The 25,923-nt window shown below is 48.4% G+C and overlaps 1 protein-coding gene across 2 annotated transcripts in view; it reads right to left on the bottom strand.

Moving 5' to 3' along the window:
* ONECUT2 (one cut homeobox 2) overlaps positions 1–23,503 on the bottom strand; it is a 72,582-nt gene extending 49,079 nt beyond the window's left edge. For both annotated transcript variants that reach the window (XR_011472158.1, XM_070420355.1), the window contains exon 1: positions 22,105–23,503. Coding sequence is in view for 1 of the 2 variants with exons in the window: in XM_070420355.1 (XP_070276456.1) it covers positions 22,105–23,338 (1,234 nt within the window). In the remaining variant the exon portion in view is untranslated. The remainder of the gene's footprint in view (positions 1–22,104) is intronic.
* Between the last annotated feature and the right edge of the window lie 2,420 nt (positions 23,504–25,923).

Here is a 25,923-nt window from a genome sequence, read left to right as displayed (position 1 = left end):
ATTTCATGCACTGGAGGGGGGGTCCCTCAGCCTGGCCTGCACCCTCTTGCAATCCGGGAGCCCTTAGGGGATGTCCGCCCACCTGCTTGCTGCTCCTTACCGCTGAGCTCACTGCTTCTTAGTGCAGCCATAGAGGTGGGAGAGGCTCCCATCACCACTGCTGCACTTGCCAGCTGTAAGCCAGCTTCTAGCTGAGCAGTGCTCCCCCTGTGGGAGCACACTGATCACCAGGGAGTAGCTCATGCATTGAGTGTCTGCCCCTTGGTGGTCAGTGTGCATCATAGCGACCAGTCCTGCCATTTGGTCGATTAGCATATTAGCTTTTTATTATATAGGAATTGCTACTTCAGGAAAAGCAACAGTGGGGGTGTCTGTGGCCTTACTGCCTTCCTTCTTTCCATCCTCTTTTCCTTCCTTCCATCCTTTGTCTTTTCTTCTTCCTTTCCTCTCTCCCTCCCTTCTTTTTTTTTTTTTTTTTTTTTTAAATGTTATTGACTTTTTTAGGGAGAGAGGAAGGGAGAGGGAGAGGGAGAGGGAGAGAAAGAGTAAAACATTGATGTATGAGAGAAACATCAATCAGTTGCCTCCCATATGTGCCCCACCTGGGACCAAACCAGCAACCTGGGCATGTTTCCTGACAGAATCAAATGGGCAACCTTTTGGTGCCCGGGTGACACTCAACAAACTGAGTCACACTGGTCAGGGTCCTTCCTTCCTTCTTAAGGCTCCTGGCTTTGGCAATAAAGTCCATAGTGTGAACCAGGAACCCTTAAGGGAGTGAGATGAGGACCCCCTCATCAAAGTTAGTGAAAGCATAACGAATGGATTTGGCAACGTGATAAAGAGGCAGGATCCAGACATATCAAAACCAGAAAAGATGCTACAGAGGAAACCATTCTCAGCACTTTTAGCCTCATGAACCCCTGGATGTCTGAAAAAATAACAGCTTTGTGGAAGGGGTGATCCTGATGGAGAAATAAAATGAGTTGAGACTTGTTGGCTGAGCTGCAATGTTTACATGTAAAATTGTAAAATTCTGTCAAATGTTGGGCTTGTGCTCAACATGTACCACGCTTGCAAAATGGGCTCTATCCCAACATAACTCAGTAAGGGTTCAGTCAGGATCTACTATGTGCACAGAAGGCTTCGTGTTCTAAGCACCAGCTCAGTAAAAGGCCTGTGATTGTTAGGACAGTTTTAAAAGGACACAGGGGTGGGGAGTGGGGTGGTGGCGGGAGTCAATAGTACTGCTGTGTGTTTGGCCAGTTTGGAAGGATCATATCCAGGAAGCAATCTGGAGTCTGGCAATCTCTCTTACCACAAATTCCACCAGTGAAAATGATGCTGAAGAATAGATCTGTCCATGAGGAACAGGGTGTCATTTGTAGTATGGAGGAAATAAGAGGTAAATGTGTTAGGTGCAGTGCTAAGTACTTGTGGTGTCTCATTTAATCTGCATACCAACTACATGATGTGAGATATCAGCCTTATCCCCATTCTATAGAGGAGGCAATCAAAGCTCTCTGAAGTTAACCACTTGCCTGAGGTCTCATAGCTAGCTAGGAAGTGGTGCAGTGGGACACAAATTGGATCTAACACCGAAGCTCATGCTCTCAATGACAACACCAAGCAATATTCTTCCCCACCCCGCCCCCGTCCCCCCGCCCAGGGAGAGTGGAAGAGAGAGGGAAAGACAGAGAGAAACATCGATATTAGAGAAACACATCAATTGGTTGCCTTCTGCATGAGCCCTGACCAGGGCCCGGGCAAGGGAGGAATCTGCAACCAAGGTATGTGCCCTTGACCAGAATCAAACTCGGGACCCGTCGGTCTGTAGGCCAATGCTCGTGCTCTATCCACTGAATCAAACCGGCTAGAGCCCAAGCAATTTTCTTAATGTAAAAACTATGGGAGAGTTGATGAGTCAGGCCAAATTCTTGCTTATGTACAGAGATGTTACAAAAGATAATAATAATAACAGCTAAATTAGAAAACATTCACAATGTTGTTCTAAGCATCTAAATGCATTAGTTCATTTAAGCTCATTTAAGGTACACTTTCTGATGTACTTACCATTTCAGGCACAGAGATTGCTATGGGGTGAATTTTTATGACCCCAGGATTCATATGTTGACATCCTAACCCCTAAAGGTGATGGCTTTGGTTGGTGGGGCCTTTGGGAAGTGCTTAAATAACATGGGTGGAACCTTTATGAACAAAATTAGCACTTTAAGAAAGAGGCTCCAGGAAGCTCCCTAACCCCTTCTGCCATGTGAGCATTCAATGAGAAGTCCGCAACCTCACCTGACCATAATGGCACCCTGATCTCGGACTTCCAGCCTCAAGAACTGTGAGCACTGCACTTCTGTTGTTTCCAAGCCTCTGAGTTTGTGGTATTTTGTTATAGCAGCCCGAAAGAACTAAGATAGTGATAAAGATAAACCTTGAAGACCTTGAAAATTCTAATCATTTCTGAAATATTTAAAGACTAATTAACAATGCAACAGAAAACAGGTCTTTGGGACTATTTTTTAAAATAGTAAAGTAGTGCAATTTTGCCAACTCTCTAATTACAGCTCTATTACCCTAGGTTCTCTTGCCCTTGAATTTGATGGAATGGCTGTCTCTAGGAAAGCTGGGATAAAAGAGGAGGAGGGTCTGTGTTGCTGTCCTCAATAGCAGAGTGGGTGGAGCTGAGAGATAAGGACTTTCTCCTGCATCTTCCTTCCAAAGATATAAGACACTGGGAATTCCACCTCTTCACTGGGGATGAATCCTCAGACAACTCATCCTATTTGTTTTCAAACCCAGTCTGGAATTCCAGCCTCTCAGTTATGCAAATAAGACCTTTGTATACCCCAAAGGAAGCCTTGAGCTACATTGTGAATTTGTAAACAGAAGTCCCAGGACTCTAGCTAATCCATGAAGGATTACCAACTTTGTTCATAACGCTCAGCATCCAAGTAAATCAGCCTGCCGAACAACAGGCAGTAAAATCTGAGGACTTTCTGGAATTGCAGGGTAAACAAGTTCAGGGTCAGCTTGTTATGAATAACAGGGGACTACATCTGCCTACTAAGGGTGTCATTTCGTCATATCCATGGGAAGTGTAAGCACTGGGTATTGATTCCTAGGATGCCATTTCATATGTACGCAGAACAAATCCAGCTAAACAAAGTTATCTGCCCAATGGAACTCAAAAATATTTCTCAATTTAATTTTCAATAGACTTCAATGTGAAGGAAATTTAATTAGGTAAGTAACATAGAACACAATGAAATGTCCATTAAAATTGCTTCCAAAGGTTTAAAATGTTTTCCTTCTTCATACAATGTGTTTAGAGCAGCTGAGATATCTATGTTAGTACAATGTCTTGGAAAGTAGGGCGAGGAAATCAATGTGATCACCTCTCTGAATTAAGGATGCACAAATGAGAGCAACTGAGATCCATATAAATCAGCTCAAGTAGCCCTCTGTGTACCAGACCATTAGGGGGCAGGCAGAGAAGAAGGACGAGGCAAATAAACACATTGACTAGGGGCATACTCACTAATGGGAGGCATCTCTTAACACCCGCATTAAGAATCAAGACAAAACTGTCAAGTAGTTTTTAACACTGCTTATGATTTTAAAACCACATGCCCCAGATATAAAACCCAAGGTTAAAAAACAACAACAAACCTTAGGCACTCTTGGGAGTCACAATGAGTCAATCTTTTGACCTTTTTGATATCGCCTTCTAATTGCTTCTATATTCACTGTCGAACCCTGAGCAAAGGGTTCCTTCCCATTGTTTGGAGTTTTTCAGCACAGAATAACCGAGATCTGAATCGGATGGCTGAGCTTCTGTAGGCAACTGATGTGGGCTTTTGTACCTTGGATGTTTGGTGGTTATTTCAATGGAAAAAAAAGTAGAAAAGTTTAAAATGAAGCCTTGTTTTAAAATACATATAGAGCTACATGTAGTCATCTGCTGGGACTGGAGGGGACCTCCTAGTAGGACAGGAGAGTGGGGATCAATGGCATTCCATATTTACTGAGTGCCAACTACGTTTTAGGCACCGTGCTAGTGCTAACAAGACGGTGAAGGAAAGCAAAGCCCAGAGTTCCTGCTACTATGCGACTGCAGGTTAGGCATGTCCACAAACAGTCGTAGTACAAAGAAACACAGCTCCTGTCCAGTTGGGCATAGTTATGTTACTTGGCTACAGTATAAAATAGTAAAGAACTTTGAAATATTTTCACATTTACTTTCTGATTGTTGCCAAATTTGTTTTCCTATCCTATCCCTACCATAGAAATGGCTTCCTGCAAGAATAAAGGTGCAGCCCTGGCCGGGTGGGTCAGTTGGTTAGAGTGCCATCCCATGCACCAAAAAGGTTATGTGTTTGATTCCCGGTCAGGGCACATACCTAGGTTGTGGGTTCTATCCCTGGTTGGAGTGCCTACAGGAGGTAACCTATTGATGTTTCTCCTCACATTGATATTTCTCTCTCCCTTCCTCTCTCTAAAATCGATAATTTAAAAAGCACATATCCTCGCCTTGACCGGTTTGGCTCAGTGGATGGAGTGTCGGCCTGCGGACTGAAGGGTCCCGGGTTCGATTCTGGTCAAGGGCATGTACCTTGGTTGCGGGCATATCTCCAGTGGGGGGGTGTGCAGGGGGCAGCTGATCGATGTTTCTCTCTCATCGATGTTTCTAACTCTCTATCCCTCTCCCTTCCTCTCTGTAAAAAATCAAGAAAATACATATTTTTTTAAAAAGCACATATCCTCAGGTGAAGATTAAAAAAAAAACACTAACTAAATAAAGGTGTACCAAAACATGTGATATGAGGTAGACTGAAAAAAAAAAAAAAAAAAGCTCCAATTCAATCCTTCTCTTACCCATGTTCCTTATGTAACCTTGTAGTGCTTTCACTCTGTCTCTGGGCTCAGCCATGTAACTTGCTTTCACCAGTGGAATGTTAGAGTATATTATTGCTTGCACATTCCCCTTTGCCATTGCCATGGTCCCAGGAGAAGATGGGAAATATGTAGAGTAGAGCCACCCACACACATGATCAAGCCAGCTGAACCACAGATGTATTGGCAAGCCCAGCTGGGACCAACCTAGATCAGCTGAGTCCTGCAGATAAGTGAGAGAAAAATGCTTACTTACCATTGCATTCCATGAGTTTTGGAATGGTCTGTGTTATGGGCTGGCTCAACGAGATAGACCACCGACTCAGAATTTAAATTTGAAAGCCGTTTATTAAGCTGGCCAGCTGACCACAGCCCGTACCTTCCCCCTCTGGGAAGTCTCTCAGCATGTGGCAAAGAGCAAGTGTGCATTATGATTTTTATAGCAAAAGTGTTACCTTAGAAGCAAAACAGTGTTACCTTAGAAATTCACAGAAAGTTCATAAACACAAAAAGGGGGGTAAACAGAGTCACACTTGTCTAGTCTAAGACAATCTAGCAATTTTTCTTCCATGGTTCCTAACCCTGCAACTCCCCTCCATTCGTCAGTCCCTCCTCCCAGCACATACACAATCCTTCTTCATATCCTAGCAACATAATTCTTCTCATACATCCCCCTCCCTCCGAGCACATTCAATTTCTCATGTCTTATTTCCTCCCCTTAGCACATTCTGTAACCTTCTGTAACCCTTCCATGCCGCAGTCCCTCACCCTAGCACAGTCTGTTACTCAGCATTATGCCAATGGGTAACTGATACATAGCACATAACAGAAGTTTAATTAAATCTGTACTTTATTTCCTTTCTCTCTTCATCCCCAACATCCAAAGCCATCTTATCCCTCAGGTCACCACTCTAGGTGAGGGGTTCTGTGGGAAAGTCCTGAAGACAGTTCAACAGCCTATTACCCAACAGCTACTTTATACAAATCATCTCTGATACTTTCATCTAATACTCTCAAAGGTGGACATAGTATTTCCACTTTATAAAGGAGGAAACTGAGACTCAGAGAGGCTAAGTTAGAGCTAGTAAAGGCAGAGTTAGAATTAATACCCAAGCCTGTCTGATTCCAAAGCCAAAGATCATTCATTCCACTGATCTACCCTACAGAGGAGGGGGAAAAGGAGTGCTTGATGCCTCCACTCCCTTCCCTGCAGCCAAGGAGAGAGGAACCTGGGTTGTAAAGACACTGTTCCCAGGACCTGCTCTAGACTTCCTCTCTTCTGAGCCTGGGGCTCCTTGCCCACCTCAGATAGGGATGTTCATATCTCAGGGACTCATTCTGAGGAGGCAGAACACAGGATCCTGAGCTGCTGTGGCTTATGATAGAAAAACCCACCTATCCCTACTGTGAATTTTCCTCCCTTTCTCCCCAAGTCCAGTCATCTAGCTATTCTCCACCCTGCCCTTTTAATTGACTTTCCAGAATCTGCCTATGGAAGCTCAAGTCTGAGGCTCTAGATCAGGGGTGGGCAAACTTTTTGACTCGAGGGCCACAATGGGTTCTTAAACTGGACCGGAGGGCCGGAACAAAAGCATGGATGGAGTGTTTGTGTGAACTAATATAAATTCAAAGTAAACATCATTACATAAAAGGGTACGGTCTTTTATTTATTTTTTTTTTAAACATATTTTTATTGATTTTTTTACAGAGAGGAAGGGAGAGAGACAGAGAGTCAGAAACATCGATGAGAGAGAAACATCGATCAGCCGCCTCCTGCACATCCCCCACCGGGGACGTGCCCGCAACCCAGGTACATGCCCTTGACCGGAATCGAACCTGGGACCCCTCAGTCCGCAGGCCGACGCTCTATCACCTGAGCCAAACCGGTTTCGGCCGGTCTTTTATTTTTATTTTTAGTTTTATTCATTTCAAGCGGGCCAGATCCGGCCCATGGGCCGTAGTTTGCCCAGGGCTGCTCTAGATGGAAAACTGGTCAGGGAGGGGTGAGCTCAGCAGTACTAACTCCTGCTCCCACTTTGAAAGATGGCAGAAGAGGAGGCTAGGGCACTGAGCAGAAGAGAATAAAGGAGAGTGTGTGCCCTTTGGTGCCAGCCCTGTCCAGGCCATGGTGCCCCAGCCAGAGGAGAGTTCGACCTCTGACTGGGAGTCCAAGGCTTTTCAGAGAGGCCTCAGAGCTGCCTCCTGCTCAGGCCAAACTTTCCTGTCTCTGCCTACTTGTCAAAGAAAACTTGGTTGTCTATGCAAGGCACACAAACGACAGTCACTCCAGTCAATTGCTTACTGAGCATCTCTACTGGTAATTATCATGCAGCACAGCAATGCATTCAACTAAAGGCAAGAAGAAAAAGTCTAGAACAAGCATGTCAAACTCACAGCCGCACGCCAGCGCGAGTTTCACATGCTTGGTTTAGAATGTTTTAAAATTAACACTAAGTTCTGTTCATATGTACTTGATCTTCATAGTTTGTAAAATGAATGTCAAAGCATAGCTGTAAAAAAGACAAAAATATCACAACGCAATATAGAATTTCCACACAAGACATTTAGCAAATTATTTTAATTCCAGTTTCTTACTGAAGTTGACATAATCATAAAATCTGTTTTCACTCAATGCCATATGGGTATTGTGAAGGTAAATGAGGACTTATGCACTCAAATCTTTAAAAGCCAGTAAAACCCAAGGTTAAAAAAAAAAGCTACTTAATTTTTTTCTATTCTTTACTACTTAGTTCAGTACTGTGTATGCAAAACTATGTCTAACATCCCTGAAAATTTTTGAACTACTGGGTCTCAAGGATCCTAAGTAACTTGTTTATGTATTCATTTGCCAAAAGATAAAGACATGAGAAAGGAAGAGGGTAAACGTATCAATATAAGATGTTGACCTCTGGCTTTTTTCTTTACTCCTTTTTAAAGAATATATTTTTTGTTGATTTCAGAGAGGAACAGAGAGGGAGAGAGAGACAGAAACATCAATGATGACAGAGAATCATTGATCAGCTGCCTCCTGCATGCCCCCTACAGGGAATGGAGCCTGCAACCTGGGCATGTGCCCTGGACTGGAATTGAACCTGGGACTCTTTAGTCCTCAGACCAACGCTCTATCCACTGAGTCAAACTGGTGAGGACTACTTTACTTATTATTAAAATGACTTCAAAAGGGAAACCAGTCTCTCTGATTTGCTAATGTGTTTGCAGGCTCAATTGTTCTAATATTTCTATCAATGAACAAAACATTTATAGACAAGAATATCCCTTTTCAAAAAGGAGAGTGAGAAAATAAGGCCAGACAGAAATACACATATACAAACCATTCCCCCAGAATGACTGGTTTCTGACTTGAGATTCTGTGTACAAGGTGATGTTATTGAAAGAGAGAGGGAATAAAATAAGAGACTCGTATATGGTGGTAATGGTGAAGGGGGCGAGGAGACAGCAACATAAGATAGACTGAGTTTGTGGACTTGCAGCAAAAATGTTCAGATGCAGAAGGAAATAGGGATCTGGAGCTCAGGAGACATATCAAGGCTGGAGAGAGACTGGCAGTCCTCAGTGTAGAGAGATAGTAAACCAATTGATGAGATTACCCAGGATGAGTTCACTGAGTGCAAAAATAAAATAGCCTGGGCCAGAATGCCGAGCTAGCTGGACGGAGCAAGAGGAGCCCAGAAAGGAGGCTGAGAAGGAGCGATCAGAATGTTAAAAAGAAAAATAAGAGAGTATAGTATTTCAGAAGTCAGGAGAAGAAAGGGAAAGCAAAAGGTGGTCAGCAGTGTGTCAAATTCTGTGGAGAGGCCAGATTAAGAACTAAGAAGTGTCCATTGGATTTGGCTACAAACACCTCAATAGTGACATTAGTAAGAGCAGGTTTAGTAAACAGGTGTGGGTGGAACCAGACTAAAGTACTGGGCCTGAAATAGGAGGTTAGAAATAGGCACTGAATTATAGTAACTCTTTCTAGAAGTGAAAGGAAGGAAGGAAGAGATAAAGCTAGAACAGGTGTTGTGGGGAACATTAAAAAAAAAAAAAAAAGATAGACGAGCCCGGCAGGTGTGCTCAGTGGTTGAGCATCAACCTCTGAACCAGGAGATCACAGTTCGATTCCTGGTCAGGGCACATGCCTGGGTTGTGGGCTCAATCAATTGATCCCAGTGTGGGATGGGAAGGAGACAGCCGATCAGTGATTCTCTCTCATCATTGATGTTTCTATCTCTCTCTTACTCTCTGAAATCAATAAAAATATATTTACAAACACACACACACACACACACACAAACAACAAAAAAACACAAGACACTGAAACACAAAAATACTGATGGGAAGTATTTTTTTTTAATATATATTTTACTGATTTTTCACAGAGAGGAAGAGAGAGGGATAGAGAGTTAGAAACATTGATGAGAGAGAAACATCGATCAGCCGCCTCCTACACACCTCCCACTGGGGATGTGCCTGCAACCAAGGTACACGCCCTTGGCCGGAATTGAACCTGGGACCCTTCAGTCCACAGGCTGATGCTCTATCCACTGAACCAAACCAGCCAGGGCGGGAAGTATTTTATGAGCACAGACAAACTTGGAGTCCTAAGAAGGCAGGAGAGGCAGGGGCCCAGAATCAGGTCAAGGAATTGGCCTTTCAATAGGAAGACTGTCTCTTCCTTTTCAGAGGAATTTTTAGAAAACGATGAGAGGGATTAGAATTGGGAATGAATAAAGAATTCACTCTTGTGCCTTGAACATGAACTAAAGTGAACTCATTCACTGAGTTCATTAGGCATACATTAGGAGGCAACTGAATCCAAGATTTTAAAAAACCTTTTAGATTTAGGAATTTATCATACTGTTTCAGAAAAGTATAAAGTTCTTTCACTCTACACACTTTTTAGTATTTAAAATCAAAGAAGACTATAGGCGAGGTCCTGTTTACACAGCAGTCTTGTCAAAATATTCTTTTAAAACCACATTGAGTTCACTAGACGAGAAATGCATTTAGTGCCATCTTGCCGAGTAGACTACTTTATTTTTAAATTTAATTTATGGGGTGACATTGGTTAATAAAATTATGTAGGTTCCAGGTGTACAATTCTATAATACATCATCTGTATATTGTATTGTGTGTTCACCACCCCAAGCCATTTATCCCCTGTTTACTGTCTTCTACCTTCGCCCACACCCCTTTCCCTCTGGTAATCACTATACTGTTATCTGTGTCTATGGACTGCCTTATTTTTAATAAAATGCAGTGATGCATATAAAAAAGACTTTTAAAAAAGAACTTTGCTAAAAAACAAAATAAAACAAAAACCTTTTTTAAAAAAGGACTTTGCTTACTGTCAAATCCATTTTACTGGAAAAGATTTTGATAGTGCAAATTCAAAGATCATACAGCTTGAAGAAATTGCTTTTATCAGTGTTTCCTAAACAGATCTAAAACAAGTTCTTATATCTGATTCAAATATGTTCTCGCAAATATGTTCCTATTCATTTTTAGAGCAAAATTTTAGATATTTAAACACAGAAAATTATTTTTTCAACATTGAGAATCAATGCTCTACCAGATTAATTTTGGGCTGGATTTTTTTCTTCCTTTCATCCAAGAGCCACTTAGAATTTAAAAATGAATTGTCACAGGGAAGAAAATCTCATTTATCATACCCTTGACTTTCTTTTAAAGGGGACACACTTGTCTGTTCCTATCCTCCACCTCCCTTTAGTAATAATTAAGTTTGAAGTATAAAATTCCTTGAAATAAAGCAAGAGTTTTACATTTTAATTAGCTTTGGGAAAGCAAAGGCCATTTTACTAGAAATGCATAAAGATGTGAACTGTCCCCAATTATAGTCCAAAAGGACCCACCTGCCTCTTTTCTCTGGAATAAGAACACAAAGCAGAGCAGCCAGAGTCAGGGGTCAGTGCCTAATGTCAGCTCCCACCCTGGTCAAGGCCATAGCACTCCACTGTGTGGCTTGGGGGAAGTGACTCAACCATTGGCCCAAAACAGCTGTGGAGAGACACTTCTTAAAGAGAACCCCATCAAGGATGACTCTCAAGAAATCAAACCTGGTTTCTAGATTTTTTGGAGATAGTGCTGTCCCGTAGCTGGTTCTACCTTCAACATTTTGCTGATATAAAGTGACAGTATTGTTTAATATAATGAAAGCCATGTTTTCAAAAATCAGAAGTATGTGGGGGAGAAAGTATCCATTTGTGTATACCTGTGTGTGTGTGGTGGTGGTGGTGGGGGGGGGGTGAGGGGGCGGGCAACCAGACTGTAAACCTTGAGAGGAAATCTGAAATATCATGTTGAGAGCAGCAATGAGTGCCTGCAGAAGGCAGAACATCATGAAAATAGTCTAATCCCTCCAGCCCCCACTCAAAAAAAGGTAATGGTCTTCCTCTTTGTAAGGAAAGGGTCGTTTAGCACCTTTTGTCCTGTCTTCACCAATGCCTCCTCTCCCTTTGTTATCGCTGATCTCCTTAGAGAACCAGAGTCACGGGTGCAAGAGGAAAATCTGAGGCTCTGTTCAGTCTGGGGGGCGGGGAAGGGGTGTGGAGAGGGGCACTGAGATCTAGAGAGCTAGAGCTACTGATCAGGGTGCTGCCCGGATTTAACCCCATAGAGGGCCCAGCTCCGGGTTGAGATGGAAACTCGCTCAGATTGCAGCCCCCGAGCGCTTGGCTCTGGGCTCTCCATGGCGCTGTTCGTGGTGCTGAAGCCTGCGCCCAAGCGTGGAGTCAGCAACCCACCCACAGGCGCTAGGCTGCCAGGGGCTTTGGGTCTGATTGATGTGAGCCGAGTCTGGAAACAGTTGCCGCCCACAGAGCTACAGCCAGCTCCACACCTTGGCTCCCAGTCTAGCTCATTGGCTCACTTCTTTGCAATTGCAAAACGCCTGGTTCACTTTTTCTCTTCCCAGGAGATTTCACAGAGCCCACCTCTGGCTCGCTGCTTTGGCATATCTCTTTCCTGATGTCCTCCCTGCCCATACTAATTCTCTCCTACCCCCTCACTTTTGTGCAATATTTTACCTTTTCAGAACACCTTACAGTTGGTATAGCCCTCACTGGCACCATCAATTGAACCATTTCTCTTACACACATAACCATTCCTCTCCTCTCCCACGGATTTTTTTTTTTTGCTGTCTCTGCCCCTCTTTCTCCAAGCACTTTCCATCTAAGCAGGAGACTATTCTCTCAATGTGCAGACTATAACCGCACACAGCAGAATCACTGATTTCTCTTTGGCAATGAATGAGAAAAGGCAGAAGTTAGAGACCTAAATGACCAGGAATAAGTCCCAGAAGAAATGTCTAGGAAAATATAGGTAGTGGTCAGGAGGATGAGGAATGGGGTCCCAGATCTAGGAACGAAGTGGAAGAGGAAGGGACCTGAGCCTTGTGGGGGGTGCAAGGCTCATTGCAGTGAGATGACTCCCGGCAGGTGGCACTCTAGTTCAAAGTGCTCTCGGAGGAAGCCCTAACTGCTGAGTCCACCCCAACCCTCTTTCTGTTAAACAACCCCCCAGCCCTGTTTGGAGGTCTGTCTTCCTCTTGATCCAAGCACTTATCCAGACTATATTCCTGCTAAAAAAGCAGCGTTTGCACAATTCTATTTACTGTAACTCACAGGGATGAAGAGAACATAAATAGAAAAGAAAGGGTCAGTGGGAGGATTCTTTTCTGATGTGATTGATGGTACTCAGATCAAAATTGTTTAATCATCAATAACGTGATTCAGCAATTGGGAAATGTGAATAAGTTTTGTAACTGCTTGCTGTGCTCAAAGCCCTGGAGGGGCCCACTTGGTTGGGCCAAGTTTGGGGAGGGCAATGCCAGCAGGATGCTCCCTCCCTCCTACCAGGGTAGAGCTAGCTGTGCCTACAGCCTGACTGGCCTGACCTTTGGCTTCTGCAGCAGGAGCGCGGTTGGGCCCGGGGTTAATGGCACTTTGCAGGGTGCTCCAATTGAGTAAACAAAAAATGTCTTGCCCTGTTCTAATGGAGCACATTATTCTGAGGCCTCAGCCTTCATCCAGGCCCCTGCAGCTGCTCTGCAGGTCAGTGCTACCAATAAAGCAATTAGCCAATGAGAAAACTCTTCTTCCCTGAGGGGGACTCTAGGGCTTTGTTGCAGTTGCTATGCTTTGCTTTGGGGTTTTAAACAGGCAACCCAAGTTGATCTGTGCCTCTTACATCAGACTCCAGGATGAGGGCAGTGAAATTGTGTGTTTGCTGAGTGTGATATTTTAAGGGACTCTAGTTAAACACAGCCTGGAGAGCTCACTGCTTCCTGTTCAATTAACCTGAACCAAAGCTGAACTCTGCCCTTTGAACTCACTCAGCAGATAAATACATTACCTCACCTAAGGAATCATTAATATTTTTCAATCACATAAAACAAACATGAATATCTGAACACAACCCAAGAGATAACCAATTAGGAATTGCACATGCACCATGTTGGGGGAAAAAAATCACAAATGGATGTTATTCACAGAACCAAAGGGTCAAGGAAGAAAGGAAGTGGATCGAGCCAACAGTTCTGGAAACAAAGAGGACTTTCATGTTCATGTCTGCAAACACAAGCAAGACTGAGCAATATTTAGCAATTCCTATTCCATCTACACTGCTCTGAAAGAAAAGTTGTACCTTACTGTTGCCCTAGTCTCTACCCACTTCCATCAGAACACACAACTCCAAGCCCATTCTCAGTGTCCATGCTCATATACAGAGCCCCCAGAAAATACTGCATTGTCTGAGGACAATTCTATTCCTGATTTGCTACAAATGAACCAAAATAATTTTTGTGGAAGTATTACCGCTTTGAAGTGAACCAGCTTAAATGAACCAAGCCAGTGGATTGATTGAAATAATTTTACAGTGGAAAATGATGTTCCACAAATGTTGCTACTCTAGCATGTAAACAGGTTTTCTTTGGTTGGGGGGAAAAAAAAGAGATGCTAAATACATCCATTTTGTCTTTATCTCTGCATGTCATCTTAGAAGAATGAGAAAAACACCCCCAATCAAATCATTACACATTTCAGTTTGATTCAATTTCACTTCCCACAATTCTGCCTCCTGACCCCTCCCCTCCTACTCTCTTTTCATTTCTGTCTGGTTTGGAGTGTGGGCTTAATGCCCAGCTATCCTAGATGAGAACACTTAAAGGAATATCACAAGTGCGAAGGGTAAATCTATTGAACGAGGGTCTTTAACTATGTGGTTTCCTTAAAGGGAAAGGTTGGATCAATAGGATCAATATGAAAGGTTTCCCTGGCCCTACATAAAAGGGTAAGGGCTTCTTTTCACTGGTTTAACTTTACTCTCTGACAAATGCAAATCAATGGATCTGTGTTTACAACAGATTCCCTAACAGACTCAACTTGGGTAAAGCCCAGAGCCTCGCCCTGGGGGTGGGGAGTCCAAGCCTGATCTAGAGGGATGCTCTAGGGCAGAGCTCCATGATCAAGGCCCTGGGGATGCAGTGGGGAGTGAGCTGGCATGGCTACCAATCATCCTTAATGAAGGGGCTTGCTGTCCACTGGGATCCCGCTGCTGCTCTCTGTGGCTTCTCCAAACAGGGTAGAAAAATGGAAGAAACCCATTCCTCCAAGCATGTGACACAATGTAAATATAAAGCCCAAATTCCTGGGATCTGGTGAGCTAGTCAACCTTGTTCCCTACAAAAATAAATGTGGGAGGCTGACAACACAGGAATCTGAAGTGAAATATCTACAATTGCAGCAGCACAAGTATGTGAGCTCTAGAATGCTCTTTCTGCCCTTTCTTAGGTGGTAACTGGCTCTCTTAGCAATGACAAGGCAAACCACTAAAACTGGATTCTTTTCCCCTTAATTTTACCTTTCCCTTTAAAAATGTGATGTTTTCCAGAGATTACATGACTTCAAGTCAATAGCAGTTACAGAGAAATTATTTTTCTTCCTGCAGGAGAAAGTATATGTATATTTGATTACATGAGCCAAAGTCCAATGCTGATTAAATTACATTGGAGGTGTGCTTCCAACCCAAACAAAGTCTGCTTTCTACAGAAGAGTAATGGATCTTCAAATGGCGAGAGAGGCGTCAAGGTGGAAGGCAGAGTCTCCCTTCCCTCTGGGAAAATGTGCATGGGCAGTTTTTCACAACAAATGTCCACAGCTTCTAGGAACTCTACCCCTCAAGTGAGACTCTATCTGCATGCCCTGCAGCCTGCCTCTATGCATTGCCTATCTACACCTTTTCAGGCACCAGGTGGGCTGAGTTACTCAATCATCTTCCCTACCTCCTCCCTTCCTGTCCCTTCAAAAACCTGTGCATGTTTATTTTCTGTCTTTATCTTGAGACATGGAAATAAAAAAGCCTTTCTCGAAGTCACTGAAGTGGATTAGGGGGGCAGATTGGGTGATGAGGGGTGATGATGCCCCCCTCCCCGCCCATCTTCAGCAGGCTCTGCACCTGACAGCATAAATGGCCCCATTGGGCTTCCTCATCATGGTCTCTCCCCACAAGAAAAGTATCCCCCTGGATGAAGCAACTTTCCCTAGGTCAGGAAAAACAAGGGTCTGTGAGTGGTCAGGGGTGAACATAATCCAGAGGGTCTTTGAAGTTTAATGCCCAGGGTGCCTCAATATTCACCCTTTTCCCCAGGGCCCTTTCTCCAGACAATTATTTCTATTTAATTCCCTCCTCATTTCCCTTCCTTTGGCAGGAACCCAGAAACTAAATCTTTCTGCTTCTCCTCTGAGAATTTCATTTCTCCAGGGAGTCTCCCTACATGATACCACTTTTCCTGAACACAGTATCTGCCACCACCATCACCAGCCATAGCATGTAGGGCCCAGTACTTTCTTCCTGAGAACTCCTCAAACCTCTTCCTCTAACCTTTCTTTAGAAAAAGGTTCTAATGGCGAGAAAACCCACAGGTGACCCTAAAATGATGTTTGGGGTTGAAACAGCAGGAGAAGCAGGTTCTCGATCTCTCAGGGTTCAGGCCTGGGGCTGGGGAAGGTAAGCCATGAGGGGTAGGTCCCTGTTGCCTCCGTGCAGACCTGGCTCAAGAGGGGAGTGGGGCAGTCTCCTCTTGGAGACACAGAGAATCTGGGGGAATCAGTTTCCCCTCTGCCCTACCCTCACCGCTCACCAGGATTCTCACCCTGTTTTGGGATTCTAAGATGGGGGTGGGGGAGAGTCTAAGACCCCACTCTCCAAAATGCCATTCAATCCTCAGAGAAAGAGAACATAGGGATCCTTATTGCGGGGCATGTGGGGAGGGGCAATTGTCTGCCTAACCGAAGGAAAGCACCTACCTTCAGTTTCTGTATCTGATCACGGATCACCTGACCTAGTTCACAGCAGTTTTCAGGAGCGGGGTAAGGGCACATTCTGACTAGGAATCAAGAAGCTATATCGAAGCTCCCTTCTTAAACAGATGCTACTGGTGGGAAGATGAGCCTCGTGAGGGGAGGACAGAAAGAAAAACCCATTGATCCTTTGTCATAACTCCAAGCAGAACAATTCTCCCCCACCGTCCTTTCCTTCCTCCTTTTTCTCATTTCATTCTTAGAGAAGGAAAGAAAATTCCTTTCCTTCTGGATTGAGACCTTCTCTGAAAGGAAAAGCTTAACTTTCTCCAATTGGAGTTATAATTTCAAGAAACCAGAACAATTAAGCTCTCGTCTCACCCTCACTCTATCTCACCTCTTTCCTTCTTTCTAGTCAAATTCACCTTTACTGTTCTTTCTGGGAGAATAATCCACAGTTTGGCAAGGGAGCCGTTGGCAGGGTGTGGGCAGGAAGGAACAGCTCAGATGGTCTTTCTTTTCTGGCCAGGACCGGTTACCCAGGGCAAACCTCCCTGCCTGGCTAGAGGAGAGCCCCAGTTTTCTCCCGCTGGAGGGAAGAGGAGGGCATGGTGGAGAGGTCTTCCAGTCTGGTTTCTACCTTCCCGCCCCAGCCCGGGTAGGAAACAAGACTCTTCCCAGGTTGGTCTAATTGGCCTGCTGCAGAGCAGACATTTCTGAGGGATGAAGCCCAGGCCTTTGTCATCAGGCTGCGTTTAATTGTCCAACTAATGCATCTGTGTGCAAAGCCTGCGAATGGGACATTTAATGCGAATGAGCTCTCTCTTTTAATGAGAACAGTCAAGGATGAGAGGGGGTCCTCGGATCCGGAAGCTGCGGGGTTAGCAGGCAGCTTTAGAGACGTTTGCAAAGTAGGGTTTGGTTATTCCCGCATATGAAGGGGGTGACTGAATTTCTAGATGGTTTCAATGGAGGAACGAAGTTGCCCGGGGCCCTGCTGGAGCAGATGTAGTGGCCTGGGGGAGGGGGAGAGGACTCCTCCAGGACAAGGAAGCTGGGAGGGCCTGGTGCAAAGCCCACACACAACCACCTGCAGAGCCAGTGGCGGGAGCGGGAGCGCAGAAAACGCAGGAAGCGGTGTGTGCGCGCAGGGGAGCTGGGAAGTAGGCGGGCAGTCCTGCGACCAGAGAAAGCCTCGGGTATCTGGGGCCGCTCCGGGGAAGAGCTGGAGGCAGACCCGAGAACCCGCCCGGAGCTGGGGCAGCAGCACGGCACGGAGCGCGTGAGCCGGGGCGAGCGCTCTGCTGGGAACGGTCGGGCTTACTGGAAACGCGCCGGATCAGGTTCCAGATCAATGAAATCTGGGTCCACACGTTTACGTTATTGTTGCCAGCATTAATGCTCTTTTAATCTTCTAAACATTATCAGCATCGATCTCTCTCCATATACACATTTGTTTGAGAAAGTGACATAACCACACAGTGGAAAGCCTGGAATAAAAATAAATGCGCAGCCTCTCTCGTCCAGGGCGCCGGCTGGCCTGGACTGCGTCTCTCGCGCGGCTTCGCTACCCTCCTCACATCCCGCCTCCTGGGGCCGCTCCCGTCCACCCTAATGCGTGTTAGGGAGGTGTTCTACCCGCACTTGGGGCTTGACCAGGCAAGGACAGTAGCGAGAGCTTTTTAATTATTAATCCCACTATCCAGCAGGCGAAAATATCGCGTGTTCCCTACCGACCTGGTTGCCTGTGGCCTCTTGGCCACGATCCCGAACTAAATGTAGCGAGAGCTGGGCTGAGGTGGGCAGGGAGCCTTGGGGTGGGGGGTGTGGAGTGGGGAGAGGTCTGCGAATGAAGTCCCCACTCCCTCTCCTTGATTTAGGAGGTGCCTGTCGGAGGTGTACCCTAAGACACCCTCCTCCCTGCCCCGCTCAGAAGCAGACGGGCACACAGTTGGTGCCCTGCCATGCTCACTGTTGCAGCCTCAGGTGGCCCCGGCGGCATCTGGTCCGGTTGGTTAAGAGCCCTCTGCTGCGGGAACAGAGTTGGCTCCAGATTGGCCACTGGGAGTTGCTGCCCGAAGAGGGCCGGAATCTGTCCACCGCTGGGACTGGAGGCAGATTCCTAGCAGACCACTCGGGAGCCGGGTTACAGGGTATGTTGTCAAGGGCTGAGGCCTCTGCTTTGTCTTCTGGGTGTTGGAGGCAACACTCCCGCCACGGAGGGCCTCGATTTTTCCTCGGTGGGGCACCGAGGTTCTTGCCTGGGTTCTCTCCCTCTTTGTTCCTGTTTGTGCCTTGGGTTAGAGCAGTGGTTCTCAACCTTCCTAATGCCTCGACCCTTTAATACAGTTCCTCATGTTGTGGTGACCCCCAATTTCATTGTTACAAATTGAACATAATTAAAGCATAGCGATTAATCACAAAACAATATGTAATTATATATGTGTTTTCCGATGGTCTTAGGCGAACCTTGTGAAAGGGTCGTTCGACCCCCAAAGGGGTCGCGACCCACAGGTTGAGAACCGCTGGTTTAGGCTTTTCTTGGGCAAGCTGGGGAGTGTCGGTTCTTGAACCCGTGGGAGTATGTCCTCCCAGCCTCTGCCACAATTCATAAAAACTGCCCTGCGGGAGCCAGCCGTGGGAAACCCCTGAAGAGGCCCAGCTGGGGGCAGTTGCTGCCTCTGCCACCCTTTCCAAACGAAATCTCTCACTTGGAGTCCATTTCTCTGAAGCCTAGTGCTGGGGCAATCTGAGTTTCCTGTCGTCTCCTCCCTTCCCTCTTGAAATGCTACCTTGAGCTGTGTATACACCCAGGAGGGGGGCAGGGGGAGAGGAAGGACCTGCTTCTGTTGTGATGGTGTGCTTCACCTAAGGGTGAGGTTTGCAGGCGATGGTCCAAATCAGACATCTTAATTCTTAAGTCCCTCAAACCCCTGTCTGCTTGGGCCTCTGGCAAGACCCAGAGGGGCCCAAAATGAGAAGAGAAAAGGAAACTAAAAGGAGATAGATAGATAGATAGATAGATAGATAGATAGATAGATAGATAGAGCGAGCCTTGTCTGGAGCGGGAATGGGGGGAGGGTGGCACCACTTCTAGGCACAGGGCTGGGAGACAAGGCCCAGCAGCCCTGTGGAGCTACTAGGATTGTTTAACCCCTGGAACCGGAGCCCAACAGTGTGGGACGATTCCAATCGATCGATACTCCTGGCGGAGAAGGCCTCAGCTTTTCTTCTCCATTTGCTCCAGTCCCCTCGTGCTCCCGAGTACATAATACCTACTTACCAACCCAGCTTCTGTGTCAGTGTCTGAAGAGACTGATCTACCGACCCCAAACTGAAAAGCCTTCTATGTAATAATGACCACTCAACACGCTTGTAGTTGCTGATAGAATGACCAGATAAAAAGGCTAAAGCTCTTGTCCCTTTTCAACTTGGGGTAATAAAACAGACACACCAAATTTGAATGCTTGAAGCATTCAGGAGGAATTTCCCACTCGCTGAAGGAGGCAGTTTCGGGGCTCCTCCTAAAAGCCCCAGAGGAGTCATCCTGGGACTCTCAATGGTGGGGTTCCCGCAGAATTGCCACACTTATCCTTCAACCCAGCAAGCTTTGGGTCATTTCGGAGTGCTAACAGTAAAATATGACTTGCCACACCACCTTCAGATACATAGGCAGGAAGGCAGTGCTTTGCTTTTTTTTTTTTTTTTTTTTTTTGAGCTCTGTCCTTTGCTCCACAGGCGTGAGGGGGCGACAGCGCTCTGAGATGGGCTGGAATGGAATAGCTGTCATCCAGCCTTTAACTGTACCCCCCAAAGACCAGCTGCCAAGTTCCTTCTGGCCACCTATGTCCAGGAAGCTAGCACGTGCTAGAGCTCTCAGGAGAGAGACTGGGGGGGGGGGGGGGGAGGGCGGCGGAAGCGGGGGGGACTAAGACAAAAGGGAACCACACTGTTGGGAATTGTTAGTAAACCTCCAATTTATATATCACCGCTACTATCTATTCACTGCTTAATCTTTGCTAGGAACCAAGAGCAAATCAGAGAAAAATGTAGGAGAGGATGAAGACTAAGCTAAAGGAGAGAGATAAAGTAGATCTCTAAATGCAAGCAAAAGTACTTGGAGTTCCCCGATTTGAAAAAGCTCTTTCGGGCAAAGCTAGTTTTCTTTTTATCTTCTCAGATCATCACCGTGGGGCCGCTGTAGGCAAAGGCTGAGGTGGTCAGATCGGAAAAGCCCCCTCCCCAAGCCTGGGTGAGAATACTGTCTGTCACGTTCCCCAGGCCGGTCCGGTGTCGGTAGAGCGCACCCCGTAAGCCAGGCTGGGCGGTGCGAGGAAAGCCCGGGGCGTGGGAGAGGAAGCCGTGCTTTCCCCTCCGGAAGCTCGGAAGCTCGTTGTGTGCGGCTGACTCAGAACCCACAGAACCTTGTGAGTCCCACTGTCCCCGCCTATGGAAATCACTGCCACTACGGCTTACCCCCCTGATGGCCCGCGGGCCCCGAGAGATCGCTCCAGTCCAAGAGAAGCTGCCCAACCCTGTCTGCAGTATAGTACAGTGTGTCCTCCCCAGTGGGGTGCCTGGACACTCAGACCCTATGGGCCCGCGGCTGGACCCTAAGGACAGCGCAATTGCCACGCGCACCTCGCTGGCTCTGTGCGCACAAAAGCGCGCAACTGCAAGAAAGGCGCAGCCACTGCTGCGTTTTTCTCTACAGCTCCCGCCGCCCACGCAGGAGGTGTCTGTGCTCCTAGAACAATAGAGGGCTGTACCTCGCGGCTCCGCCGCTAGAGGAGGCACAAAGAGCCAAGGCAGCTCCAGAACAATGTAACCAGCGCATCAACTCGTCCCCTCCCGCTGGTCGTCAGCCCTCCCCGCCGCGGCGCGACGCGCACAATCAGCGTCCGCTTAATGCAAAGGCGGAGCCTGTAGCCCGCGGCCAAGATGCATTAACTAACCTGCATCTTAATTTCTCAGCACCTCTTCCCTAAGAGCGCCTAACCTCTCTCCAAGCCCAGCCAAACCTCGGCAAATCCCAGCAAACGCTAGGAGCGGGGCAAGGGTGGCTGGCGAGTGAGACACAGCGCTTTCCATTCTTAGTTTCTCTTCCCCCATTCTCCCGGAGGTTAATGTGGCAGTCCAGACCCTCATCCGTGCACCCTCCCCTCGCTGTGGACAGTGACATGGGAGCTAGCGCAAGTCGGTTCTTTGGGTCAGAAAGTCCCTGCGCCAACGCCAAGGCCGAAGAAGGGCTCAGGAAGCGCTGTTACAGTCTAGCGAGCCACCAGTTCCCGGTGCGGGCAAGGCTGTGTGTGACTCCTGCCAATAATCAAAGAAGTTTGCCTGATATGGTGGGTAGGAGAACAGAGAGATCTTTTTCTCTTCTGAAGAGCAAAGCCCCTCAACCGACTCCATACAAGGAGACTAGGCAGTTTGGAAAACTGAAATGTATTGTTTAAGCAAGTGTTCAAGTGCACAGGGTTTTGGACAAGGGCAATACCTGGTTTCCGTGAGTCCTGGAAAAAGAGGGCTCCTAGTGGATACCGGGGACCCCATCTCGACTCGGAAAGACAGGGCAAAATTGACACTTTGAGGGAGGCAAATGAAACGTGTGTGTGTGTGTGTGTGTGTGTGTGTGTGTGTGTGTAGGGGGGAGTCGGTAGATCAAAGCTGTAGACAAGGAGGAAGGAAAAGAAGAAAAACAGAAGAAGGGAGAGCAGAAAGAAGAGGAAGAAGAGAGAAAGGAAGTGGAACAAGGATAAAGTCAAGAACAGGAAGTGTGTAGGGGATAGCAGGAGAGAACCCCGAGAAGTGCTAGGTGCGCTGACCCGCGGCCACAAGCCCCCAGGCAGCGTGGCTCCAGGAGACTCTCTGGGCTTACCTGCCAGGCGTAAGGCGGACATGCGCTGGAACTCCGGCTCCTGCAGCCACTTCCACATCCTGCGGAAGGTCTCCCTGCCAGATTTGAGTTTACTCCACGGCTTTGGGTTCCGGAGCAGGTCGGAGAGAGTCCCCTGAGACCGGCACAGCACCCTCTGCGCGAAGATCGCCTGCGGAATGCTGTAGCGCTTCAGCTCGGCGGTGATGCGCTGGGCCACCTCTTTGGTGTTGATCTCCTCCAGCTGGCCAGATGTGGCCACCTGCGAGCCCGACGAGGACGAGGGTGGACGTTCGCGGCTGGGTGCCAGCACTGGCCCGTGGGACTGAGCGTGACCCGGGTGGTGCAGGCCATTGAGGTGCGACATCATGGCCGCGGGCGGGGTGCCCAGGCCCCGGGACAGGTGCTGCTCACCGCGGGTCAGCATGGCAGTGTGGTGCGCGTCGAAGTTAGGGCTGAGCATTTTGTCGTGGCCCGGCGGCCCGTAGTTGGGCAGGCTCTGCTGCGCGTTGTGGAGGCCACCCAGCCCGTTGCCCAACGGCGTGGCGCCCAGCGGGGACAGGCTCTGGCTCATGCCCGGCATCTCCTTGTAGGGGCTGTAGAGGTTGTTCATGGCCGGGAGCCCGCGTTCATCGCGCATGAGGGTGAAGCTGCCGCTGACGTTGCCCGACAGGCGCTGGTGGTGGTGGTGGTGGTGATGGTGGTGTGGGTGGTGGTGGTGAGGGTGCGGGTGGTGGAACTTGTCCGACACGGTGGAGATGGGCGGCAGCGGCTGGAGCGGCGTCAACGTGGTGTAGGTGTTGCTCATGCCCATCCCGGGCGGGGACGAGTCGCAGGACATGCTCATGGCGTGATGGAGCGGGATAGAGAGCTCGGGCCGGTAGTCGCCGCCGTCCAGGATCGAGGCCATGCTAGTGACCATGGCCGAGCGCGACGCCGCCGCCGCTGCCGCTGCCGCCGTGCCCAGCTCCTGGTGAGCCGTTGGCGGCGGCGGCGGGCCCCGCAGTGAGCCGGCAGCGCCCCGGCCCGCGTGGTGGGGACTGGGGCTGGCCAGCAGCTCCTGCTCATGGCCCGGGCCCCCGCCGCCGCCCCCGCCGCCCCCGCCCCCGCCCCCGCCGCTGCCGCCGCCGGCCGGCCCGTGTAAAGTGCCCAGACTTTCCATTGTCAGCTCCGGGTTCATGGCGCAGCCTTCTAGTTCTTTGGTGAGGCATCGATAGGCGGTGTAGGCAGCCTTCATTCAGTCCATCGGGGCACGGGGGCGGCGGGGGCGGCCGGCGGGCTGGCAAGGCGCGCGTGGCGGAGCTCCGCCGCGGGAGCAGGGGAGGGCACGAGACTGCGTGAGTGTGTGGAGGGGGAGCGTGCGTGCGGTGTGCGCCCCGGGCTGCGGGCGGGCGCGCCCGGGGTGGGGGCGGGGTGGGGGCGGACGGGGCGTGCGTGCGGGAGAGGAGAGGGGGCGGGGAGGGAGGGAGGGATCACCGAGCCCCGCCGCTCGGGCCGGCGCGCAGCCTAGCCATGTCCCAGCCCGCTCCGGTGAGGACGGCTTCTGTTTGGGTGAGCGGGAGCTGTCCAGAAGGGCTCTGCCGCTGGCCGGGGCAGCCAACCTACCCTCTCGGACCCGGGGCGGGGCAGCGCCCGATGAGCGCCGCCGACAGCCACTCCGAGGCCACGGCTGGCCTGGGGGGCGGGCCTTCTGCGCACATCTACCAATGGCTTAGGAGGAGGCGGGGCTGCGCGTTTCAGGTTTGGCTGACGGCTCTGTCTTTTTTTCTCCTCTGCCACTGGAATCAAACGTCAAAGAGAGGGAGGGAGGGGAAGAAGGGGTAGAAGAGGAAGAGAGAGGCAAGAGTGCGAGCGAGGGACAGAAATTATGTTAAAGATGTCGCGCTGTGTCTCCCCCCTGCCCCCCACCAACGGCTGCGATCTGGGGGAAAAGGGCCTTGCTTTAGTTCCCTTCGCTTCACCCCAGAGCTTTTCTCGAGGCTCGAAAGCTGGGAGGAAAGGACTTCGCTACTTGCTGGTGTAAAAACAAACACAGGTCTCAGCAAGCTGGGAGCGTCCCTAGCTGGGAGCCAGTAGTTTTAGCATTTTAAAATGCAGGCGCCGAGGTATTCTAATGCAGGGCAAATTCCCGAGACTGGGGAGTGCTCGGTCTACCGCCCGAGAGGAACTCCTGCGCCCTCGCCGCCTGTGAGCTGCGGCAGGCGGACGCAGCAAGCCCACAGGCGGCTCGGCCCGTGGTCGTGCATGCAAAGTTAACACAATAATATCATTTAATTATCTGGCGAGCCCATAAATCTCCCTGTTATGAGGCTTCAGAAGGGCCCTGCTAGATTGCAAAACAAAGCTAGAACTCCAAGAGCTTCAGTTTCAATGTGACCAAATGCTTGCCTCATTAGAGACTTGTTAATTTTAAGAATTGGCGGCGGTGGTGTGGGGGTGGGAGAGGGTGGGGGGTGGGTGTTGCGGCAAGATTGTTGCCGCTGCCTAAAGGGAGCAAACTTCTCCAGGGGCAGGGAGTATGTAAACCGTCTGGGAAGACACCCGTGGATCTTTCCCCAACCAAACACACCTACGCGCGCGCACACACACTTCTCTCGAATCCCGGGAGAGGAACACCCCGGATTAGGGCTGTGGTAGATGCCATGAAGCCTTGGCAGACATTGGCATATCCAAACCTTGTTTCTGAAAAGACCAGAAGAACCCCGGCAAGTTCTAGAACGCTCCCAAGCCGCAGCTTTAAAAAGTACATCTTCTTTTACCTAGAAATTCCGTTATTCAGTAACCCCGGAGTGGGGTCGAGAGAAGGTGGAGGTTTCTGCAACTTGGGTGGGTGCACGGAGAGAGGTGGTTGAAGACAGAGCCACCGGACACTGAAAGCCTTAAAAGTAGCAGATTCTTCCAAAGCAGGTTGCGGCTCTGTTTGCCTCCTGAAGATTCAAGCTAGCTGAGGTTGCGCAGATGTTGCCTTTGTTTAAAGAGACAGTAATTAAGGACAGGGTGGACATAAGTTTGAGAAGCGTGACCTATTTTCTTTTGATCAGCTGTCAAAAAGAAGAGCAGGGGGTCTCCTTAAGACAGCCCCCTCCAACCACTTCCAGCTGTTAGAGAAAACTTGCTCGGAAAACAAGGACACTGTCTGGAATACTGTATGTGCCTTCCAGGAGCTTGAGAAAGGGTTGAAAATAGTTCTTCGTCTCCCTGACCTTTTAGGGCTGCTCTCCTCTCTTCTAGCTACAGAGCCTCCCAAGCCCACCCCATCCCACACCATCCTGTCGCATGAAATGTACAGTGATGTTACTCACAGGTCTACTATTGAGCTCCGGACAATACCTTACCAATTATTATTTCAAATAGCTGCTTCTCTGTGATATCAAAGCCTAGGTTGGAAAGTGGACTGTAGATACATTTTTCTGGATGCTCACCTCTGTAATGTCACAAAACTAGACCGGTGAAATAATTCAGTTTTCTGTGTCTCTGCCTTTTCTCTCCCTCTCACCCTCTCCTACTGTCTCTCTCCCCACACCCCACCTTATATATGGCAGCTGGACACTTGGGACAATTTGAAACAGTTATTATTTGAAAAATACACTGAATTGAACAAAAGGCAATAAGAGTGCAAGGTGAGGGAAGGAGTCTGTCTGGTATGCCCTGGTGCTGAAGCAGCCTCCTCTGCCCTGGCTTCAGCCTCAAAGAGTGGCCAGTGACCCCAGGCTTGGGCATTGATAGGCAGTGTCTCTATACAGAAAACTAAATATACAAATTGCCATTTCAATAATTTTTCAAAATGATAAAACTCATTTACCAGGCTATCAAGATAAATAT

The sequence above is a fragment of the Myotis yumanensis genome, unplaced genomic scaffold (assembly GCF_028538775.1).
Source record: "Myotis yumanensis isolate MYYU_CA2020_CCGP unplaced genomic scaffold, mMyoYum1.0.hap1 SCAF_7, whole genome shotgun sequence".
Classification (NCBI taxonomy): Eukaryota; Metazoa; Chordata; class Mammalia; order Chiroptera; family Vespertilionidae; genus Myotis; species Myotis yumanensis.
The sequence above is the reverse complement of the archived record's forward strand: the minus strand, read 5'-3'. Positions and strand labels throughout refer to the sequence as shown.